This window comes from Odontomachus brunneus, unplaced genomic scaffold (genome assembly GCF_010583005.1).
Source record: "Odontomachus brunneus isolate Ranch 3 - 2012 unplaced genomic scaffold, Obru_v1 Obru_scaffold_235, whole genome shotgun sequence".
In the NCBI taxonomy this organism is placed as follows: domain Eukaryota; kingdom Metazoa; phylum Arthropoda; class Insecta; order Hymenoptera; family Formicidae; genus Odontomachus; species Odontomachus brunneus.
In genome coordinates, this window is record NW_022639685.1 from 182,857 (window position 1) to 200,722 (window position 17,866).

A 17,866-nucleotide genomic window follows, 5' to 3' on the forward strand; every position below is an offset into this window, starting at 1 on the left:
TTATAGATATCTTGTATCTTTTACTTGTCAAAACTTTAAACACGTTTTTCTCAAAACTGTACTTTTTTGCACTGCTGGAACTCTCATTTAAAAACTATTCAACCGATCGCGCTGAACTTTCGCACACAACTTCATGACATCAGTACAATGTCGGTGAACCTAAATGTTTGTGAAAATTATAATAAAAAATCACTTATTTATTGCAAAAATTGTGCAGAGAAAACGTCAAAAAATGATAAGCGTTTTTTATAAGCGTTTCATATTCAAAATTTTTGACTTTTTTCAATTTTTTTAGGTTCAATTACGAATTATGGGTATAAATAATAAGAATTTTTTCGCTGCCTGTTATAGGATCAATATCACGGACGCCATTTGTCCAGCAGCTGAGCAACTCGCACGCGTACCTGCCAAATGGGATGCTTCATATGTCCGCCATTTTTAAATATTTTTGGAAAAAAAAATACGTATGGACAGTCCAAAACATATATAAATAAATGTTTAAGTTTGAAAAATATAGAAAAATTCTTTCTCCTACAAAAAAATTCTTGAAAATAGCTTATTTTTCCTCGTTCTAATTGGATTTCCCCCCTTAATAACGCGACGTGCGCGGCGGCGACGGCGGTCAGGGGAATTCTTTCAGTTACAAGGGGGTTCACTGCGTATTAACTGAATTGCCGGAAGACAATGGAGATTCCTCATACCACCTCGGGCCAAATTCATTGTACGCATTTTGGCATCGCTGAAGTTTCCGCCCGTCTCACGAGCGATCCTTGTTCTCTCTTACTCGTGCTTACTCGACACACGCGCCACATTGTTCATCGCGATATTATGAAAAGTTATTTATCAGATGCTGAATATATAATTAGTCCGCATCCTCGCGTCGGAAACAATTTATAAGAGAACAAAACTGTATCCTCGTCGTTTTCGTGGTCGATAAAGGACGGGAAATGAAAGATAAATTCGCGTAGAATGGTACGTTTATACGGTAAACATCTGTCCAGTTATTAAATTATCAGTAGTATTAATACGTTCGCATCAGTTGCAAAATTATTGTGCACACGGAAAAAGAAATTCAGTTGGATTAACGAAATTTCTGGTGAAATATGAACGGACCAAAAATTCCGGTTGAAACTACCAGGATTCTGTTCGAGCTAACAGGATTTCTGATTCAACTGAAATTTTCTGCTTCGTGCATGTTTCACCAGAAATTCGGTTAATCCAACCGAACATTTTCTCCGTATAAAAACTGGACAAGGATTCGATAGACTTTTATTCAGTGGTTGAAGCGGTTTACTATATAATATGTACAGATATTCGATACAATGACATTCGATCAATGAATATCGATACATATGTATCGATATTCATTGATATTTTCCGATCGATTTTTTCTAATATATAGTATCAGTAATACTAACTCAGTTTTAGGGCAAACCTGCTCACTTTATGAGCGATAAACTTGATTATTAATCAGTCGAATAGTTTTTTATTCATTTATTATTTTCATCTAGTAAATGAATTCAGATTTTTTCGCGTTTTTCATACGCAATAACTGCAAGAAAAGCGTCATGCGTTGTCTATAATGGCAGTAGAGATAGTAGTAAGAAATAAGCAGTAAATAAATGGACCAATCACAATCGATTATTCTTGAATCGTGAAAATGGAATTGGTCAATTTGCTTACTGCTTATTTCTTACTACTATTCCTACTTGCCATTGTTGACGACGAATCACATTTTTTGATTTGGGGCTCCAAGTAAGATTTTATTCTTCAGTTACTAGACAGAGGTTAACACAACTATCTAGTAACTGCTTGAAAACTGCATTGCGTACCAGGGGAGCTGTTTCGGCAAAAAATTGATATACAGGCAACTCTAATTCGTCTATAGGACAGAATCGTGATCTTGGCAGAGGAAAAACGAGAAAAAAAGCGTTAATGTCTAAGGTGCTGAGAAGAACTGCGCGGTCGACCGATAACTACCGCATAATGGGAAGGGAGGATCACGGGGGCGCGTTGGATGCGGGTCGGTGTTGATGTACGTACTCACCTTTGACGGAGGTAACCAGGGTTAAGTGTTGAGCATTCATTTCGGCGAGTCGACGAATCACGTCGATTTGTTCCAGCGAGAGTTGAACTGCGTTTAACTGAGCGGCGCCGCAAGGAACGTAGGCAGACCAAAACTGCGGAGAAACAAACGCGAGGGCGAAGCGTCGCGTCTTATTATTATGTACACAAAATCATCAGGTCGTCGTATATATATTAACCCTGGACTACTGACCCCCGTCTTTTTGACGAGTCTATTTCAATAACTCTATTCTCTTCATTTTATTAAAATTGTTCCACTTCTGCGGGTTTTCACGATTGCTTTCTTCAATTTAATAGGCTCAAAGAAACGATAGTGTAGGGACTTTACATCTCATTTAGCTCTAAGTCTGAGAGCAAATAATTAATTGAGGTAAAATCGGTATTGGCGCCAGAAAGGTACACACAGAAAAATATATACTACATTCAAGTAAATGTTACTTGTTTCAAGTATTTCATAATGTGCAAATCTCATAAGTTCATCACACAAACATCAAATTAATTCAAAATATATTTTGAATCGTAGTAAGCTGAATCTTAGTTTTAATGAAGAATATTAAGTTAAAACAAAAATTCAAGTTTGCCCCACTACATAGAGTCGAACTAACTTTTTCCTCGATAAAGTTTTATTATATTCTTATAAAGAGAATAAAATCTTTTTTCTTTTTTGATGATAATGAGCTCCTTTAAAATGTGTGTGATATTTTAAAACCATTATCAAGGAAAAGAAACATTTCCCAGTATTTCTCGAATTTTTACTAAACAAAAGAATTGCCCAGCATTTGTTCATCGCCTAATTTATATCGCCTAGTTTCTGGTCAGTAACTGATCACAAAATACTGGCCAGTATTTTCCTGTTATTTCTGAACAGTTATTGTTTGATAAATCCTAAACGATAAAAACTGATCAGTATCTGTCTAGTGACTAGTTTTTTTCTGGAAATGTTTTTACTTGGGTAGTTGTTCCGTATTTTATTGTTAAGTCTGGCTGGCATACCTAGATTTATGTGCAGGCCAACCACACTGTTTTTTCTCCGTGCAGTATTGAAGAAAGATGTTAGTAGTTCAGAGTTAAGTTTCGCACGCACGCATACACGCACGCATGCACGCACGGATGCACGCACGGATCTGAGGTGTTACGCGGTGTTCTAAATAATCCGCGCGCTTACCCACCTCCGGCCCATGCGTAGACGGTCGGGTTAAACGCTCACGGTGCTCGACGGATGTTGCATTCCCCGGATCGGCCGTCGAGCATTCGACGTAGTCGAGTAATCGAACGCCAATATCGTCCCCCGCGACGCATGAAGGGGGAGGGGGGCAGTGGAGACGCGCACGCAGTGCGCAAGAGTGTATACCGGTATTCGGGCCGAATTTCGCCGCGTTCACCCTCGGCTTTGAGAGCTAGCGTTACCAATTACCTGGCGGTCTAATTAGCGCCGAGTTGCCGCGCGCTAGCGTAAATATTGAGTTTCGGTTCCGGGTGTAGTCTAACGCGATTGGCATTCCCGATTCTCGCGTTGCGCGGGCCCTCCCGACGTCAACGTTATTATACTAATCGCATGATGACATGGATGGGGTGGCGCGTCGCGGGACAGCCGAGGGTAGAAAGAGAGTAGGACGCGGTATCAGGGGGAGGATTCGGTCGGGAAGAAAAGCAGAAGAGAGACGTCGGATCTGACGGAGGAGGAGGAGGAGGAGGAAAGATATGACGGTGGCGGTGACGGTGACGGCGGGAGGAGGAAGCCTCATGCAATTGAAACGAATTCTCTTTTGATGGCGAAGGGAAAACGGAGACGCCGTGGCGGCGCGCGCGCGGCGTCTCGCGAACGGCCTTTTGACGCTAGCACCTGCCGCGGATAGCATAATCGCGTTTCGCCGTATTTCCGCGTGACATCGCGGGACACGTCGCGCATTTTTACGCCAGTGCATCTCGCCGGTAAGTTGTTTCCACCGCGATCGTTACCCCAGATACGCGTCGTGGGCGAAATGAAAATGTAAAAACAAAAAGAAAGGGATGAAAAAAATAGAATGTGCGTTCCGGTGGTAAATTATTAGATACTTGCATTTATTTCATAAGTTCGTAAGATCACAAATAAATGGCTGTAGCAGCGACTTGGTGATTGTTATTTTTTAGTTTTTAAATGTTGATATCGCCCTGTTCATCTGATACACGACCCCAAAATGATAAGGAAGTGCGAAAATGGGTCGATGAATGGATTATCTCAAAGGAGTCATTTTATCGGTACGGGATCAAACCATTGTTCGAAAGATGGCAAAAGAAAGATGACACTAAGAAAGAGCCAATATCTTGTGATTAAAATATTAGATGTCATCTCATTGTGACCAATAAATAAAAATAACTTCAGTAACATACGAACTTTTGCAAGCATCTGATAAAAAAGTCGCGCGAATATTCGACATAAAATTCGTGAGCGCGCTCGCATGATTTATCGCTCTCAGTAATATGGCATACTAACAACTATATACGAATCCAAATATCCACAGTATATTTTACGCGGTAATTTACATGAGTGCGGATGCGCATGACGCGCGTGTAGACATCTTTCCGGTACATCGCGCGGCAGATGCGCGCGATAGAGGGTTATTCGTCACGGCGAAATAGACGCGCACGCTAATAATCTGACGCCGCTAAACTGATGGAGTTAGCGTCGCGAACAGCCGGGCGGATCTGACGTTCCTATCTTCCGGACACTCTCCCCGGTAGCGGGTGCGCGAGCTCGCTCGCTCGGCCGATCGCATGGCGAATCGCAGTTAATAATGATATCATGGAACGGCAGATAAAGCCGTCCGACCGGAAAGCTACGTGCCTTCTTGCAGAAGGAAAGCAGATAACACTGACGAGCCGGCGGGGGTTCAAAACATGCGACGGCTGCCAGCGGAATATATCCGCTCGATAGCGGCGCGCAACGTTTCGAGAAATCCGGGGCGGAAATGTATTTATCGAAGAAAACGCATCTTGAGAGAGAGCGTCAGCGTAAAACGGATAAGGGATAAACAGCGCGATGTGGGTTAAACAGAGAAGTTGTGCCGCGTCGAATAACATCGAGAGGCGTAATTTAGAGGCCGATAAATGCCGCATTCACGAGGCCGTGAGGAACGCGTGCTCTCGCGTGTCTTGCACTGTTGACGTGTAACGCGAGAAGTCAACTGGACACGAGATGTCGTATTGCTCATTAAAATGTTCATTTGGCGTAAGTCGCGCGTAAATGCCGTTTCCGCCCGAAGCGAGATTTACTTGCTTAAAATGAATCGGTAGAAATGTTTCTTCGATCGGCAAAAGGACTGTTTCACCGACAATGAGTAAACATTCGTTGATTTTTATCAGTTGAAGCAAGACATTGCAAAATCTCTGATGTATAAATTCGTTGGACGAAATCTAACTCCTTGCGTTTGTGAAGATGGTATTAACGGTTCCATGTGTTTTATATGTAATGACACTGTTTGTGTTTACAAAATGCATCCATAATGAGAATAGTCACACAGAGAATCATTTTACTGCCAAGAAGAGTGATTACTCGGTTTATTTTCCTTCGCTAAGTAATGATTATCTTTAATAAATAAAGAATATTCACCTCATAAATCTTAAAATATATTCATGAAAAATTTTAGAACAACTCATTACAAAAATTCATGAAGACTCATTAGACAAAGAATTTATTCTCTTTGCAAGAATATTATAAAATTTTATCAAAGAAAAGTTAGCTTAACTCTTTGTACACTGAGGAAAAAATATTTAAAAAATTTATTCAGCTTATCTGATTTATTTTTTCTCAATGAGTACTAATAACATATTTACTTAAACCTAAATTCTCTCATTTAAATAAAATTTCTTTAAGGTTTTAAGAAAATGAATATTTTCTTATTTGAAAAATGTTTTATATCAGTATAAGTAAATATATGTTATTAGTACCTTCCAAATAAATGTTTACTATTTCTTAGGTATTTTTTCTCTCAGTAATAATTGGTTGAACTCTAAACAAACTGAATTTTGCTCTTAATTCAATATTCTCGATTGAAATGCTAAATTTGCTAAGATTCAGAGTGTATTTTGAATAAATTTGATGTTAACACGATAAACTTGTAATGGACTTGCAGATGTATAATCTTACGAAATATTCGAAACAAATAACATTTTTTTGAATGTATGTATTTTTCTATGTTATATTATTAACTGATTCTTTCAGTGAGATTACTGATTGCACTTATTGATTGCACTTACTTAAGCACCAGTTATAAAAAAATAACATTTCAGTGAAGAATCCTTTGATTGTACTTTGAGAGCAATAAAGAAAAATGCTCGTTTCTCCTCGGCTTTAGTATTGACAGTTCACTTCGCGTTGAATATTCACAAAGTCCGGAGAATTGCTACTTTTTGCGCTTTTGTAAAAATCGACGAAGAATCAACCGCGTGCGCAATGGCTCTCTCACGGGTTTCACGTAGGAAATTTGCAGTCCTACTCGGAATAAGGTTTCCTTTCCCGAAATGCTTATAAAACGACTCGGCGGAACTCGCATAAGAGTGTGTGCACGTCACTTGCTTCGCTCATGGAGAGAAAATCATGGTACATATTCTCTTTGGCAAGGCAGCGTCGTGCAGTCGAGGAGCTTTCGAAAACAAAGCTTTCGATGCGTTTTGCACGCAAGTGCTCTCGCACATCCGTGAGAAATTTCTCGTTTCGTATTCCCTCGAAACGGCCTTTTCCTGACAAGAAAATCATTTTCTTGCGCTTGAAATGGTCCGCCGCGCTTCCGTGTTTCGTAGCGGGGAAAGCTCGCGAAGAACGAGCTGAGGACGAGCAGAAGGGGCAAGGAAATAGTATAAGCTTGGGGGTAAACAACGGCGACGAGGGAAGCTGGCGATTCGGCGCGGTCGACCTCGTGGATGAAGCTCTGGCGACTCGCTGATTATCCTTTATCGCGGTTCTCTCGCTGCAAACTTCAGCAATCTTTTCGCGGTCACGGTACTTTCTCCGCGTTTTCGACGGAATTCAAGGGACGAAAGGGGGACGGGAACTCGGTTTCCGTCTCTGTGCGCGCCCCAACGAACTGAAAAGAAACGGAATTTCGTCGCGCTCGCGTTGTGGGGAATTTGTTCGTAAACAAGATTGCCATTGTTAAGGATATCTAAGGTGCACAGTCTGCCTGGCTAGCCGAAGTTCGAGTGGCTCGGGCCCGAAAAAGCAGTTTACTGCCGCAACGAATGCACCCCCGATACAGTTGCGCCGCGCAAATTACACGACGTTTCCTTGTTACGTCGCGTTTACCGTCGAACTTTTTGCGTGATAGTTTGGCGGAAGGACGGGCGAAATGGCCGCGCGTCTTTTTGCCGCGGCAGTCCTTACGCGCGCACTTTTCTCGAATTAAGCGGAATGAACTTTTTCCCGGTGGCAGCGCTTCGCGAGGAAACTGAAAAATTTCATCTCGCCGTGACGTTAAAACGGCGATCATCGTGGAACAACGTTGACGCGACGATACGTGTGATTTCGGATTGACTTTTGAGGCTCAGATGTTTGATCCCATTTAAGCAAAATTGTATTCTTCATATGATAGTTTTCAAACACACTCTGCATGAAGACTTTTGCGGTCGAGAAGAGTACAATTTTTTGAATGTACCTAATCATACAGAAAAAGAAAATATTCTTGTTTTGAAAATATCTTCATTTTTCATATGAAAGTCTTCAAATAAGATTACTTAGCGTTAAACGAAGATAAGTTATTTGCATCAATATATTTCATACGATTTTCAACGCAAAAGTATATTTTTATTATTCAAAAGTAATTTTCACAAATAGAAAACATAAAATATTGGATTAAGAATATGATGTTTTTGAATGTCGGAAAAAAATAGATATCATTATCATTGAAATAATCATATTATACTTCTTACGAGACTACCATATTTAAATAAAATTGTATTATTGTGTTGAAACTCAAGGTTTTAAAATTCTTCTGATGAAATTATATATCGTATTGCATATACATGAAACACAATAATTATTAACTCGAATATATCGATTTTAAGTGGATACTAATTTTTTTCTGTGTATGCACATTCATATTTTGCACGCATCCGCGAGAATCCTGCGAAAATAAAGTCACACCTCTGTCGACAAGTCGAGGAAGAGGACATCCCGTGATACTAAAGATAATAATGTCATTATGTACTCGGCGTTTTATTACGTTATCTGATTGTCATTATTGTCACATTATTTCATGACTGTTTAATCCTAGAATACTAAATAATATTTGCAGATAATGCCAATGCAATTTCGAATGCGCGACATGTTTTCATTCGCGCATCGATATACTTCCCCCTGACTGTATGCGCGTATAGTATTGTGTGTATGTGTAATGCACACCTCACGTACAAAATCTATATTAATTAGTGACGATGTGCGGCGTCATATTGTGTTTCGCTTACTTCTGTGACCGTGATAGAATTTTTCGTCGTTCTCCAATGACGTGAACACGCCAATAGTGAATTAACTGTTCCCGAATCAAGATACAATAGATTAACTTTCATGTTGATTAATTAATACGGAAAAGCACTTGGCGCTGTATCGAACTGTGTCGAATTCGAAATACATCATCGGTTCATGAATTGAAACTAATCGGTAATCGGTAATACCTCATGTATTGTTTATATATTGTTACTATCACTATTGTAAGCCGCGCTGCGTGCATATTTAATTGCGTTAATCGCAAGTCCGGTTTATAAGGCTTATTTATTCATCATTCATGTCAATGTTAATTAGAAATTGTCCTTCGTCAAGGCTCGATTTGCGTGACAACGCGACCAGTACGAGATTACGTCCACACGGAAAATATAATTTGATCGGGTTAACCAAGTGTCTGGCGAGCTGCGAATGAACCAGAAATTCCTGTTGAAGTTACCAGAATCGCGTTCGAGTTAATAAGATTTTCGGTTAGTAAGATTTTAATCAGGATTTGCAACTGTTTAATTTAAGGGAATCCATACTAAAAAACTTTAAATTTAACTTTAATTTTACTAATAAAATACGGACTTTTTTCGTAAGGTTTACGTTGCACAGGATTGCAAATGCTTTTACACAATGAAAATACGTGCAAAAATAAATTGCAACATTGTTCAATACGTGACGGGAACGATAGAAAATTTCAGAATTGACATCTGGAACTGTCAGCGTAAATATTTGCCTGATACAAAAGTTCTACAGTTCGTACATACCGAACATATGTTTGCTCCGTTCGGGAAAATTTCGAAAAACATTGCTTGTATCTTTACAATTGAATTTAAGGGAACTTATAAATATGCGAGAAAAATTTGCAGAAAAAGATTATTGCATATATGCGTAGTTATGTTTTCCACTAAATAATGCGGCACACATATGCGACACATTTATGCGAGATTTATTTACACAAAAAATACGAAAAGGATAATGTAATAGTGACGTGATTATCACTACACGGAAAACATGGTTGGTTGGATCAATTAAATTTCCAGTGAGATATGAATGAAGTTATCAAAATTCTGTTCAGATCGGCGAGATTTCTGATCTCGAACATAATTCTAATAATTTTACTCTAAATTTTCTGGTTCGTTTATATTAATCAGAAATTTGATCTAATTAAATTTTCTTTTCCGTGAATGTTATCGATATTTTTCGACTTCGTCATTCACTTTGGCATTCTCCTAATCAGAAATCTCTTTTACTTGAACAGAATTCTAGTGATTTCAAGCGAATTTCTGGTTTGTTTATATTTCACCAGACATTTTTTCTCAGTTCGGTCGTCCTATAATGCTTTGTTGCGGAACGAATCAAACCAGAAAAATTGCGTCACGAAAAGAGATGACAGTTTTGAGTGTTCTCCGATACGCGCGAACGTCTGTCGTGTTTTTCTCGCGTGCTTTTCGTTATAAAATCGTCTCGATTTCATGCGCGGCAGTTTTGTCAAGTTTAGCGTCCAAGTAACATGATTCGTCCATCAACACGCCAAGCGCTGTCCTCTCGTAAATCGCGTCTCATCAAAAGGCCGTTAGCAAAATCTCTATTCGCTGGCGGAAACTTTTGCGCCAACTATTTCGCGATTCCCGGCCGCTCTTTCGTATCCGCTCTTGCGGTCTGCGGCCGAGTTCGGGCGGCGCTTTTTCACGGCGTTTTCTTCGGCGTCTCGCGCGAAAACCATTTCGCAGCGCCTAACCTCCGCCCACCATTCCTCTGGCGTGCTTTTATCTATGCATAAGTACCGCGCCCAGCCGGAGTCTTGAACTTCGCCGATGCGGATTTCCGCATCGCGTTAATGCACCTTCGATTCGTCCCTCCTCCCCCGACTTGTTTCGTTGCGAGCGCGAAATAGGAGCGAACATCCGCGCATTGTGATAAATTGGTTTCACGGGGGAGGCTAAAAAGATTCGAGCTGTCTTTCCGCACGGGGGAACATTTTTGACGTGCGGCGCTTCGACGCCCCGAGGATAACGTAATATCGCGGAGATTATCACGGACGGGGGATGTTACACGGGAGAATCTCGTACAAAAATATTACAACGGAGTCGAAATGAAACACGCGAGCGAGCAGGCCCGGTCGATTGATTTCGCGCAACGTGACGCACCGGACGAATGTAGGCAAATGGAAAATCTACTTCGGGAGACTCGATTAAAATCACGAGAGATTCTCGACAGTTTATAGGTTTTATATTATCGAGCTGGTTATTCTCACGCGCAGAGTGATATTATCAGAGTTCATTTTTATCATTAGTTCATTTTTATCAGAAGTTATTCTCGACGAGGCGAGACTCTCTCTCTCTCTCTCTCTCTCTTCCTGTCTTTTTCTCCAATGAACATCCATCGAGCATATCAATCCTCGCACAATGAAATTATCCAGCAACCCCAAGCGTTCTCACAATGTCGATAGACGGACAGTCGGTCGGTCGGTCGCTCCTGTTTCGCGGAGCGTAACTCTCTCGCCGAAAGTCGCGCACTCTGAGTCGCCGTGTCAGCCGTGAGCGCTAGTTTCACCACGAAGAATCCCTCCCGAATGGACACCGCGCTCAACCGGTACTGCTTACATTAGTAATATTGATTTACAATGGAAGTTGGAATTCGAGTCTTCCCGTAGTTACAGTTTCTCGTTCCCCAGTTACTCGGGTTTCCGTGGAGCTTTGCGGGGTGTCGGGGTGAGGGGAAGCGATTCAGCATTCAGTTTCCGGGATCTCTCTCTCTCTCTCTTTCTCTCTCACTCACTTATTCACTCACATACACTCTCACTCCATTTTCTGAGCAAGCTTTTATCTGCGGGCGAGCACTCAGGGGCAACGAAGTTGGTCCGTATGGACGTGCTTACCGCTGGGTTTCGTTATTAAGGGCGGACTCGGCTTAACCCTCGATGGATTTGTCGTTGGGTTTACGCGACTACCGTGATATTTATATTGCTGCCGGGTCGTAAAATTGCTAAATAAATCGCGCGGTCGTAGATGCCGCAGTAAATCATGGCTGACGGGCGCGACGGAGCTGTCCTGTGTGGCGCAAACGGTTGTGCGTAAAATTTATATATCGCGAACGTCAACGCGCATACGTACACGTGCGTGTATCTGTAAGAGACTCGACGAACGATACGCTCTAGATGGCGTATTGTTGTTTGATAAATATTAATGGTTAAAGAGCATGTGTCAGCGTTTTTTGGGCGAAGGGCCGCGTCCCCGAAATTGATACGCAAACGGCCTTTTTACAGCGCTGCGTTTTGCCACCCATCTTGGAAAATAATAGCCGTCGGAAGCCATTTCCCATCCACCCTCGTTTGTTGTACTCCACATTTTCATCTCCATTTAGTTTCTCTCGCACGGACACGCTTTTTCCTTCCGTCGTGAATTAACGGTTGGATTACTCCTTTGCACTTATCTTCATGCAAAGAGCGCGAAGGGAAATGCGTGCTTTTCCTTTTCCTTCTTACACCTTATATCGGGCTCCTAAAGGAATCGTTAGATTTCGGAAATGATAACGCGGCGGGACAATCGCCAGTGTTATTCGCCTTATCGTCTCTCTCCGCTCTTGTAACTGTCTCGTCCCATTCTTACACGACGTCGGGCTCGGGGCGCGGTAAACGCCGCGTTTAAGGGGACGTAAAGGTGCCGTGTCTGGTCCTTACTACGTTTTAAGTAAGCGTATCCGCCAAGGTGGAGCAGTACCGGGACGACCTCTCGACATCGGGATGATAGTCTCAGCGCACATTTTGCGTTACTCACGTGGGCGTTGAGACTGGACCCGATGAAATTAGTTGAGCGTTACACGGGGCACCGAATTTACCGCTGAACGCTAATCGCTAAATACGGACACGAGTATGCGGGCCAATTTCTCTCGTTACGTGCACTCGATCCATTTGAAAGCCGGTCCCTTTGTCGCGCCCCGAGGCTTCACTTAGGCGTTCAACCTAATTTACAAACGAGGTCGGAGCACAACGGACGGAGTTTCCTTTTATTGGATCTTAATATTTATCCGAGTCCGGGAGAGAGAGGGCGAAGGGACGGGCAGCCTGGAGGAACTAAAATATTAAATTTCAAGAGCGCAGCCGCTCCTCTCTCGCCGGCGACAATAGCAGCGCCTTTCGTCGCGATTGTTTCGATAATTGAATTAGGAGTCGCCTATGTACTTTCAGCAGGGGTTACTTAGAAAGGTGAATCCGAGACTTTCGCTACATTTTCATAACGCGCCCGGATTTCCAAATCTAATTGCCCGCGCTACGTCTCATCCGCGGCTTTCTTCAGCGTCTGTCACTTTAACGTTCACAGATTCTCCCTTGACATACTAGTATCGCGCATCACTCGCGAGGGATTTTATCTCTCGCGCCTCTATCGTTTGCAGTGTTTAACACAACACAATGCCAATGAATATTTCATTCTTAAAAATATCATTTTCCTTGATGCAGATTTAATCTTTTATTTGGCCGCGACTCAACAAAATTTAAGAAAACAATTTTTTGTCTTCAAAGGAAATAAATGATGTTTCTTGAACGTTCAGTTCAAAATATGTGATTTTGAAAACATATTTTTTTAACAATTTTTACAATCTAATGATAACGAAATCGAAACCGTTGAGACACCGACGAACAGAATAGGTAATCACATGTTGCTCCGGAGCAGCAGTGTTGTAAATGCGTCCTGCGTCTATAATTCTTGTGTATAGTTGATGAGAAATCGATGTTGCTTGAGAGCAACATTGCTAAATGAAGGGTTGTGTATCTTTGCGCGAATTATATTCTTATTTCTTTCAAAACGAGTATGTGTGACGTAATTCGAGTCTTCAAATAAGAAGAAAACAGGACAAAAGAGAACCTTGCTCCCTCATTAACGCGTTTGCATATTTCACCTGGTAAATGATCGAAACGGTTCGTAACCAATTGGTGACATGTTGCACATAAGGGCCAATTAGACTATGCATTGAAATCGTGTATGGAATGAAGATTGATTATATGTCCCGAATATGCGTGCGAATCTACCCCGCAGTATGTTAACACTGCATATATACACCGCGATATGTGCGCATAGCTGGTAATAATAATTCATATAACTCGCAATAGCGTTGTCAGAGCATTCTCGTTGTGAATGAGGGTTAATATTCAAAAATTGGGAAAATGGGAGCTCGCTAAAGTACAATCAGTGTAGTCTTCAGTGACATTCTATATTTATACGGAAAAAGAGATTCCACTGCTGTCGCAAATCATGAAATGCTGAAAATGCATTTGTAACTGAACTTTGCTGCTGTATGTAAAACTTTTGCCACTGTTGCTACTACACTGGTTTCATAACTAAAATATATGCCTACTTGCAGCTTTTATGGATACTTTTAGGTATCCATATGTTATGACGAAATTCAGTCACTACACATAGATTCTTATTGCTGTTATGTAGTGGCTCTAACCAGGTAGACCAGTACCAGTATCTCCTAAAATAGATATACCTTCATAAGGCTTGGCAGATATGGCCAAGATAAGCAAATTTTGAATAGAATTTTAAGAACAAGTTATGCATTAATGCTGACATGGATGATTCAAAATAGGTATGCTTTCGTAGCGCCCAGATGGTCAAAGTAGGCAAATCCTACATGGAATTTCGCGAATAAGTCTTGAATTAACGGTAGCGTGGAAGCCCTAAATGAAGCTTGTGCTAATAAGACTTGTTAGCCAATTTCTGAAATGATTTCAGCAAAGAAACGATTATTCATTAATAGTTAATAATTAGTAATTATAAGGTACATCTTTCAATGAGTGTGTTAGTACATTTTAAATAGTTCAGTATCTAGTTTAATTAGGCATACCAAGATAGCGTCTAATCAGATTCATAAGTCTAGGTGCTAATTTGTAAGAGCGTTATATTTGTGCGTAAAGCCTAAGTAGACCTATCTGTCCTGATAAAAGTAGGGGAAAACTGTCTAGGCCCTTTTTAATCTCTATTTTAAATTTCTACCCGGATTATTTCCGGGTTTGGTGGAAATCAGTGAGGTCCAAAACGGACCAATACAATGGGACTGTTTTCACTGAAAACTAATGAGTGCTCCTTCTACTGATTCAATCAGGAATATTCTTACTTATTTGTTTTAATACCGTTTACTACCAGCATCACGCACATGTGGCTGATCACTAATCTCTCACTTCAAGTTCATCTTTATTCCGAATTTTCAATTTTTCTTAAAATTTTCGCGCGTTACGGACGCCACATGTATGTAACATTTTTTTTGTGTATCCACATATAAACGAAGCAAGTCTGTTTTGCACAATTACATGAAGATAGATGCGCAATGTGGTCCGTGGAGAGAATTCTCCGAATAAACTGTGGTGAGAGCGCGTTAAGTGAGAACAGCGAAATTGCACGAACGTCCGCACACTTCAGCTTCCCCTATCCGAGACATGTCCATTTTCGAAAGAAAGACATTCCGTGGATCTTCCTCCGCGGTACTCCGAGCTTTAATTCTTACAATGATCTTCATATCTTTTTCTTCGCGCTGCTTCAACGACCCGGGTTTCATCGGCCGCCGTCGTACGCGCATTTCTAATGAATTCGCCGTCTTCGCGAAGTTCTCCTCTGTCCCGGGGAACATTGTTCTAATTTCTTTCGAGCTGTCTGCATTTCTGCTTTTCTGCGCTGCTACGATCCCGACAAAAAGACAAATTCGAAGCGCGCGCGCACGCTCCGTCTCGTCGTCGACAAAACCCACCGTCAATTTATCAGAGTAGCGCGACGTTGAACGTTGATGGGGGAAATGAGACGCAAAACCGTGCCGGGATGAAATGAAAGAACGGCGCGCGGTCGTGTGGAAAGGTGGTGGCATGGGGGTGAGACGGGGTTGACAGGGGGGAAGGAAGGGAGGGGAAAGAGTTCAAATGATACTTCGCTGCAAATGAATCTGATTATGGCGCGTTCTCCGTTCGACGTTACGGTCGCGACAGCAAATCGCGATGAACTCGAGCGCGCGATTATCCGTTCGAAGGGAATCGATTTCTCCCTCGCATTAACTTTGTATGCACATACTTGTGCTGAGCGCGAGTTGCCATCGGGGATAAAGAGAAACGACGGGCTCGCGGTCGTCGTCGCGTCGGCCCATTAAAACGCAGCGATCGATCGGCAGTCAACGCGCGTTCTTGTTATAAAACAATCACACCGAGGGCACAGGTGTGCTGGTTCGCGATAAATATAAATCTCCGCCGATTCGGCGTTATCCTCCCGTTGCCTCTCCTCCCCGCATATAATTCGATTTAATTTAATTTAAATTACTAATTAACGCAATCTGCGTTTCACTCTCGCTTTCCTTCTCTCCGCTACGCGCAATTAATTGGCTAACGGCGCGCTGTGGGGATTTTTTGCGAAAATCCGATTTAATTTTATCCCATTAAATTAACGAAATTTTTTGGACGTAATTCACGAAACTCGACGAATCACTTTTGGGATTTTACGGTCGCGCTCTACGTTTTTTCTTTTTTCCTTTTTGTCTTTTCCTTTTTCCTTCCTTTTTTTCCTCCCCCCCCCCCCTCTTTTACGTCGTGGCGTTGAGCTTTTCGGAGCGGCTTCCTGCGCACCGGACGACATAAATCGCGTAAAACGCAGGACCTCCGCTATGAAGTAAACGAGCGATTATTATCGTTGCGACGAGCACTCGGCTTTATCTACCGCCTGCCCTTTCCCGGTCATATAATTGAACTCGAATCGTTCGAATCGTATATCAAACTCTTCTTCTTCCTTTTAACGTCGCTCGACAGCGGCCGAGCTTGCGCGTCATAGAGCTGTAAAAAATACGACGCGGAGGCAACGACGCCAAACGGACTGTACGTGAAGTCATGAAATCACCAAGTACCGATACCAGTGTCTGTAAAAAAAATGCGACACTGGAGTTTTTATGTTCTAAAAATTCACGATCGCGTGGTCTCGTCGTGGTGGACGTTGAGACTGGATAGGCAATAAGCGCGCAGCTTAATTTCACGTCGCGCGTCCAAGCCCTTCGTCAAAATTGTGCGAGACATTGGATCTCGCAGCGGTGCTGCATACAAAAAAAGAAATGGTTGAATTAACTGAATTCAGAATATATTGACCAGGCTGGTTTGGTGAGAAATGAACGAACCATATTTTTTATTAAAATAAATCAGACAACACAGTTTGATGATAATAATAAAATTGTCTTCATACTTGTTACTAGAAATTTTATTACTTTTTTAACTGAAAGTTGTTTTTTAAAGTGTTAGTGTTTAATTATATTGCTAATAAGTTTTAGCGTATAATTATTTTGCTTGAAATTAGACATTTATTAATTAATAATTTATCAATTGATTCGATATTATAAGAATTCGCTTTTATTTTACTGGGATTTAACCATACACTGAAAAAGGATTTTGTTGTCGAAACGAAAATTTAGCACACCAGATCAAAATTTGGTTAAAACGATTAAATGTTTAGTAATTGCAAGCAAAAAGTTTAATTGCTGCTGGTATTTTGTTTCCTCACAAATACATTCTACTTGACCCAAATAAAAAACATGGTAATGCCAAGTAAATCATATGTATCAAATATTTTAGTTCAAAATATAAAAAATAATTTTTTCTTAGTGCCTCCTTTTTTCGCGTAAATCCTACGAAAAAACTGTTTAATATTTGTAATAATAATTATATAGAGAAATAATTACTATAAATTGTAGTCAAGGGAGAAAATCTTTTTATTAAATTCTATAATGTTAGTGATAATAACCTTGTATGCATGTTACTGTTACCATTTTACTACAAAAAAATATAGTTAGAGCTAAAAATAATTATAATTTTAGTTAAATCAGCCATTTTTTTTTCAATGTAGTCACATGATAACCTGACATTTGGATATTGTTGCTACATATGCAGTAACTAAACTCTGGTTTATTATTAAAAAAATGTTGTGGTTGCCAGATTATCTCGTTATGACAACCAGATAGTCTGTTTATCTTCGCCGAAACTTACTCGACCAAACGCGTCACATTAATTCAACCAGGCTCTTTTTCCCCGTGTGTATCTTTGCGCATTATCTCAACAGTGCGAGCGCGCTCTGTACTGTACTGTTCGCTGAATGCATTCACGATGCATTTGATGCAACCAGCGAGTCTATCGCGCCGGTGCATCCTCCCGATGCATTCGTACGATCGGACATTGCGGTATGTATTCCAATGCTGCAAGAAAGCAGCAATTTTACGACACTGGGAAGAAAGCGCAATTTTCCGATACCAGAGAGAGAGAGAGAGAGAGAGAGAGAGAGAGAGAGAGAGAGAGAGTCGAATTTTCCG

General features: G+C 41.1%; 1 protein-coding gene across 1 annotated transcript in view; it reads right to left on the bottom strand.

The window, feature by feature from the left end:
* Positions 1 to 17,866, bottom strand: part of LOC116852576 (dipeptidase 1-like) — a gene marked incomplete at its 5' end in the record, with an annotated part of 148,808 nt that overhangs the window by 39,831 nt on the left and 91,111 nt on the right. The window contains one exon of the mRNA XM_032833078.1: positions 2,048 to 2,180. Coding sequence (XP_032688969.1) covers positions 2,048 to 2,180 — 133 coding nt within the window. The remainder of the gene's footprint in view (positions 1 to 2,047; positions 2,181 to 17,866) is intronic.